We start from the raw sequence: 7,222 nt of genomic DNA, 5'->3' as shown, positions 1-7,222 counted from the left end.
TAGAAGAGAGCTAAAGGATGTTATAGAATTGTTAATTTAAGGATAATATAATTTAAGACAGAATATAATTATTGTATTGTAAACCCTGTGTGTAGCTCTGGGAAGTCGGGGGGAAGGGAGGGGGTGGGGAAGGGTGGGGTATGAGGGAGGTGGGGAGTTATATTGTTAAAATTTTAAAAATTTTCAATTAAAAAAAAAAATCACATTCTCCAATTAGCCTAAAATGCGGGCTTTCTCCTCAGCTCTTCAGCCCGCCAAAACGTTATCAGCTTGTCCTTGAGTTCCCACAAAGCAGAGTTATTATGGCTAGCTGAGCTTGAGTTTTCATCCCAACCCCCCTTACTGCACCTAATTCTAAATACCAGAAAAAGCACGTTAAAGAGAAAGAGAAAATGGCTGCATTTTCATCAGTTATCAGAGCAGGAACATCCAATGTTAGCAGCGTTGGCACTAAGGATTGATGCAGTGTGATTGGAAACTTTACTCAAGATTGTTGTTTCTTAATCTCAAGAGATAGAGTGGTACAGGTTCATCCACAGCTGGTTAGCAACATGGCAATGAAATAATATGAAAACAACAAAATTCAGAATGCACGATGTAGCAGTACAGTGATTGTCTAATTTAAAAATGCTTACAACATATTGAGAACATTTATTTTTTAATTTGAAATTGCTGAAATGATTCTAAATAGCATTAGTACCTTTATTTATCTTACACAAATTGTATTTTAATCAAATATTTAAATAATTGCTTATGTTTGACAATGCTACTTTTAAATAAGGTAGTCCTCAACAACAGTTCATTTAGTGACCATTTGAGCTACAAGGGTACTGAAAAAAGTGACATGACCATTTTTCACATTTACAACTGTTGCAGCATCACTATGGTCACCTGATCAAAATTCAGACCCTTGGCAGCTGACTCATATTTATGACAGTTCCAGCTGTCCCTTTTGCAATCTTCTGACAAGCAAAGTCAATGGGGAAGCCAGATTCACTTAACAACCAAGTTACTAATTTAACAACTGTAGTGATTCACTTAGCAACAGTGGCAAGAAAGGTCATAAAATGGGGCAAAACTCACTTAACAAATCTCTCACTTAGCAGAAATTTTGAACTCAATTGTAATAGTAAGTTGAAGATCACCTGCATACACAGAAAAATTACATTTTCATTTTACTATAACTGTATTCAATTGATCTTGGTTTAATAAATTAAATCTTGCAAAAATATGTGTATGTGTTTCCCTGCCTAATTCCAGCATTTTTATTGTGCCAACTCACATTTAACATGATTTTGTTAAAACAAAGCAGCCCCGTTGGTCTCTTTAGCTGGAAGACTCTAAATAGCTTAAGAATAAAGGAATCCTATACTATATTTACTGGAATTATGCATTTAACAAATTAACATTTCTCTTTGGGATTCACATTAATCTCATCATAAAACTGTAGACATGCTTACATTTGGCATATAAGCTTTCATGGGGCATGGAAATGGGGCAAATAATAATGTTGTTGTTTTTTTAAATGGCCTCTTTGCCAAGTGATGCTTGTTATATACGCCATTGATTTGGAATCTAACATTTGGAAGTCAAATAGATAATATGCCTGATTTTCTATTTCAAGCTTTCTGCATAGAGTGTCTATTTTCCAGTGTTTCAGTGTTGAGTTAATAGCTTTGGAATATATTTGGGGAAAAAATACACTCTTTAGGATGGAGAATGAAACCTTTTATTTTATATGTTTGTAGAAGAAGTAGGAGTTCAGCCAAATCCAAGCAATATGAAACCTATACCTTCCCCAGCAAGTACAAGAAAACTTCCATCTCTCAGTTCAAGAGTAAGTATCATATTCTTCTTCTTTCATGTTCCATTAGCCTTATTTTGTAGAGAGTGAAAGATCATTTTTTTCTAAGCAGGAGTTTTTTTAAATTTACAGTAGAATATGTAATATCTAAATGTTAAGCAAACTGTTAGTCACATTAAATGAGACAATTTGGCATTGTAATAATTATGACAATTGTTTTATGGAGGTGGGGTTTCCAACCTCACATATTTAACCGAATAGTTTAAAATTTGCTGAACTATTTTTCAAAGTATTTTCACCAAATGTCATTAAAGATGTGTAACTATGCATCTATGGTACGATTTCCCAGAAGTTGGTGTGTTTCTCAGCAATGTGGCCATTCAAGCTGTATTTATACTTTTAAATGTTTTCATAATAAGTGAAAGCAAAATCTCATTTTTAACTGTCAGTAACTTTATGAAGCAAACCTGCAGAGTTTTAACTTTAGTTTTGTTTTTTGTTTTTATTTTAAAGCCAAAAAACACAGGAATAAAGCCTGACAAGAGTCTGATTGCCATTAAAGAACTGAAAAAGCAAAAAGAGTTGGAAAAGGAGGTACGATTCAACATTTTTTTAAGTCTGATGTGGAGTCAACACATTAGTTGATGATACATCTTAATGCTAGCTGTACAAAGTGGGCTTATAGTTTCTTGTCTTAAATATTTGTATTTATGTTGTATGCCAGGTTTTTTTAAATGGTTGACCCAATTACCTGCTTTTCTGGTTTTGAACAATGTCATTACTCCCATAAAAAGGAACTCTTTTGTACCAATAAAGGAAAATATTTGTAGCTTAGTGTTAACATGAGAGGTCTTTAGTGCTCTCTGACTATGTTTGCTTTCTTGCAGACATTTCATTACCCAAGCTAAGTAACATCATCAGTGCTAGCAAGGAATGTGGTTTGTTGTCAGTTTATATTCTAGTGGATTGCCCTGTCAGTGTTGGTGGGGTGGCCTTAGAGATTCTTTGGTTGGGTTGTTTACTGTTGATGTCTTTAGCAGTTTCTTGATTGGGGTATTGTTTACTTGATTATTGGCCTGATATGGATTTAATCTATGCTGATCTGGGTGCTGATTGCTGGTGGAGAGGGGCATCCGTCTTTTTGTTCCCTTTTTGGCTGATTGTTTGTCTCTTGCATAGTCTATAGATGTTAATGTCTATCTGTCGATTGATGGCTATATAAATTGACAGTAAACCACACTCCTTACCAACACTCTTGCCTAGCTTAGATAATGAAATGTCTGCAAGAAAACAAACAAGGTCAGAGAGCACCAAGGACTCTTCAACTCTGTTGTTTTACACAAGTGACTTAGCTGCAGTTCTAAACTGGATCCTCAACTCACAAACAATGATAAATTGTTCCATTACCCTCATTATATTTCTAAATTACCCTTAGAGGTCTTTACCTTCAGTTTAGGAACCAGTGTTATATGCTGACTAGAGATGTTATGAACTGAATAGCCTACAAATTTAATAAATAAATAGGGTATTAGTAAAATTCCACTTTTTACAGATATTTGATTATTAATCTTTGTAAACTAACCCCTAATTGAAGATAATGTTATAAATGCTTTAATTTACATTTTAAATTATAAGAGTCCATGAACTACTTTCTCTTGATTGTTTTACTTAACCTGTGTTTTGTGATTTAATTTTTTTATGTTATCTTGAAATTATTGATAGAAGGCAGCTCATATTAGAAATAAATATTTGGTTACCTCTTTCAATGAGCATGTAAGGAATGGAAACTTTCAATCCAGTGGTTTTATATTAGGAATAAATTCACGTGTATTTTGCCAAACTATATAAAGGGATGGACTTGCCTTCTATCAAATGTTTCAGTTAATTTCATCCTGTTTGTGTAGATTCGGATACTAATTGGAAAACGTGCCCATCAAGATAAAAGATTGCAGGCTCTGGAGGAAGATCTTGCCAAGTCTGAATCAAAGCTGTCTGCTGCAGTCAGGGAGAAAAACACCCTTTTAGCAAATGTTGCTTCTCTGGAAAAACAGCTTTTGGAGTTGAGAAAAAGCAATGACTTGCTCAAAACAAAGGTGCATATTGATAGCTCTCTTTTAAAGGCATTAGAACATGTTTTTTTGGTGGGATAATGATGGGCTCCTGCATTTATAGTTGGAAGTTAAAATGTAACGTAGTATAGATTTGTAATGGTCTCTATTCTGTGAAGATAGATGTTTTATACAGGTAATCCTTGCTTAACTATCCTGTTTAGTTACCGTTTAAAGTTACAATGGTGTTACAAAAGTAACAATCGTTCCTTGCATTTATGAGCATGCAATCAACTCCAGGTGCTTTGCTTACCATCACAGTGTCCTGCAGTCACATGATCACTATTTGTGAGCTTCGCAGCCAATTTCCAACAAGCAGAGTCAATGAAGAAGACAGCAGTAAAACTGCAAGTCGTGGTCTTATATTGCGATTGCTGTGGTGAATTTGCTTAACAACCAGAGTGAAACTGAAGTCATAAGTTTGTTTATGATTATATGATGTCTCGCTTAATGACCATGCTGCTTACCGATGGAGTTGTGAGTCCCAATTGTGGTTATTAAATGAGAAGTACCTGTATACTTAAAATACACAAAAAAAATGCATTTTTGTAGCAATTCATATTAAATGTCATGAAAGAGGGTTTGTTTGTTCATTCTTTAACATCATTCTTTGGATGTTTTTTGATTGTAGATTTAAGTTAGAAGTATATTCCCTTATAGCAGTGATGGCAAATCTTTTAGAGACCGAGTGCCCAAAAACTGGCCCTGTCCCCGCTCCATCCCCTGCCCCTTCTCTTCCCCCACCCCGCCTGCCCGCAGGTCCACTCACCACCTCCAGGGCCTGCTGCAGATTGCCCAGCAGCGCCATGGCAGCCACGCCCTCTGCCCGCACCCCGCAGCATCAACTGTGCGCGATGGGGCGTGAGGGCAGAGTCTTGTCTACGCTGCCTGGCTGCCATGTCCTTGGCTGCCCTGGTCCACGTGGGCCACGCTCGGAGGTGACTCTCCTCCAGGGGGGCTGCTGGTGAGGGAGTCGTGGGGGGGGGAGGCAAGGCTGGGGCAACGGCACGTGTGCCCACAGAGAGGGCTCCGAGTGCCGCCTCTGGCACCCGTGCCATAGGTTCACTACCACTGCCTTATAGTATCAAAGTTATGTTTAATCTGCTCGTGGTTTAAGTCTATTGTAGTTTGTATCTGTCGTAGCATTGCACAAATTTCGTCTTGGAAAGTATTTGTCTTATCTTGAAGTGTTTGTAAAGGTCTTTGATCTTTCAGGCTAAATCTTTCAGGAATAAATATTAAGTGTGGTTTCCTATCATTTTTTGCAGAGTATGTCATATCCCTGTTGTCTCCCCCTTTCATGTAGTCCATCATAAATGCCATAGTGTCTGTAATTAGCCTTGTCAAGCTAACCAAAACTCAAAATCCATACAGTCCAATTTTGTATAGTTCTTGTTTTTATATACAATTTTTGTAATCCACTGTAATTTTCAGTTGTCAAGGTTTCAGTAAAATCAATATTTTATAACAATTCTTTCTTTCAGGAGTCAATTGTCAATTCAACATATTTAGCCAGCTTAAATCCTTCCTGTAACTTCCCTTCCTGTTGGGCTCGGAGGGCTTTCCCCGGATCAAACGAAGCGATTGCCGTTGCTTCGTGATCAATGGGGCACCCCTCCTTCACAGTCACCTCTCTGGGATGACTTCGGACCTATCTAGGGTCCCCCTGGCAGGGCAAAATTAGCCATGGGGAGCGGAGGTCCGCTCTCACGCAGCCATGCGCTACGAGCGCAAACTGGAAGTCCGGCATATGATTATCTTTTCCCATTGGAATCAGATGTGTAGATGTCATCTTTTCTTGTGTAGTGTCCTAAGTAAAATGTAATAATAAAATTCCTCTGCCTTTTGTAATTTTTTAGTGTTTTGAAGATGAAACCCAGAAGAAAATGCACAATCTCTATTTAGAATTAATGAAGCTTAGGAACAAAATGAACTCAAAAAAGGTATGTTAAATTACCAATGTGGATTACATTTTCTCCAGTACAGGAGACGGAGACTCCACCAATGGGTTTTCTTTGTCTGCCTGCTCTTGAGACCAAGTATCCAAAACTTGTCACGCCCCCTCCTACTGGTAATCCAGTCTTAACTTGGTCTCCGCTCTTGATGACTCGTTTTGGCTTGGCTCTCTGCTAGATCAGGTTAGACTAATCATAATCCATTGGTGAAGTCTCCTCAAATATTGGCTATTTTAAAAAATTTTTAATAATTAAATCAGTGATTGGTGTAACTTCCCTCAGGCTGTTAGCAGCTTGTTGGGGAGGTGAGGAGTGTGTGTGTGGGGGGGTGAAATCTCTCTTCCCTCATTCCTCCCAAATTTGAAATTAGAGTGGGGGGGGAGGTAGAAGATCAACAGAGACTACTTGTTGATCTTGCCCTCCACCTGCCCTATCATTATTTACCTCAGGAATTGTAGAGGTAATCAGGCAAATCCTGACTCCCCTCAGGCCTTTCAGGCCTGTCGGAGTCCCTTTTAAACAATCCGAAAATTGCGGCCGCCATTTTGGATGCATTTTCAGCATCCGAAATTTGCAAAAAAATCAAATTTTTGCCCTTTTTGTAATTGCGGCCACAATTCCCCTGGGCCTTACATCGTCCCACAGGGCCTCTGGAAGGGCGCAGGACTGCGGGAGGCCTGATTTCAGCCGCCCAAAAAGTCGCGGCCGCCATTTTGGATGCATTTTCGGCATCCGAAATTTGCAAAAAAATCAAATTTTTGCCCTTTTTGTAATTGCGGCCACAATTCCCCTGGGCCTTACATCGTCCCACAGGGCCTCTGGAAGGGCGCAGGACTGCGGGAGGCCTGATTTCAGCCTCCCAAAAAGTCGCGGCCGCCATTTTGGCCGCATTTTCGGCGAAAGAAAAGAATTGTTCACTAGAACTTCAGCCTTTCGGCTGCAACTAAATTAGATCCCCACCAGCACTGTGGCACCCCGCTGGATCTCGGACAGAGCCTCGGAGCTCCTGGAGGCCCTTTTCGATCTCCAGACAAGTCGCGGCCGCCATTTTGGATCATTTTGGCGCCCGACCTAGTCGCGGCTGCCATTTTGAAGCATTTTGGCGCCCGACCATTTGTAGCTCAGTTTAGTCATTCCGAAATAACAGTTCAGGGCCATCTGGTTAGGATTTAACCTGGTGAGGGATCACCTTTCTCTTCACCCCGGTAGCCGCCATCGCGCTTAAAATTGTGCAAGTCGGACCTCCACAGCGTTTGGGGTGTCCTGACATTTTGGCTTCTTAAATTTTTTCTGGTGCACACCGCCTGGTCATCTAAGGCCTCCGGGAGGAGCTCAACAGTGGTTCCAAACGTGCC

General features: G+C 39.5%; 1 protein-coding gene across 1 annotated transcript in view; it reads left to right on the top strand.

Annotated features, from left to right (window-relative positions):
- The window catches only part of HMMR (hyaluronan mediated motility receptor), a 27,170-nt gene that overhangs the window by 5,351 nt on the left and 14,597 nt on the right, over nucleotides 1-7,222 (top strand). The window contains exons 3-6 of the mRNA XM_015822741.1: nucleotides 1,749-1,837; nucleotides 2,318-2,398; nucleotides 3,709-3,897; nucleotides 5,772-5,855. Coding sequence (XP_015678227.1) covers nucleotides 1,749-1,837; nucleotides 2,318-2,398; nucleotides 3,709-3,897; nucleotides 5,772-5,855 — 443 coding nt within the window. The remainder of the gene's footprint in view (nucleotides 1-1,748; nucleotides 1,838-2,317; nucleotides 2,399-3,708; nucleotides 3,898-5,771; nucleotides 5,856-7,222) is intronic.

The sequence above is a fragment of the Protobothrops mucrosquamatus genome, unplaced genomic scaffold (assembly GCF_001527695.2).
Source record: "Protobothrops mucrosquamatus isolate PMUCROS unplaced genomic scaffold, P.Mucros_1.0 scaffold1659, whole genome shotgun sequence".
Classification (NCBI taxonomy): Eukaryota; Metazoa; Chordata; class Lepidosauria; order Squamata; family Viperidae; genus Protobothrops; species Protobothrops mucrosquamatus.
The sequence above is the reverse complement of the archived record's forward strand: the minus strand, read 5'-3'. Positions and strand labels throughout refer to the sequence as shown.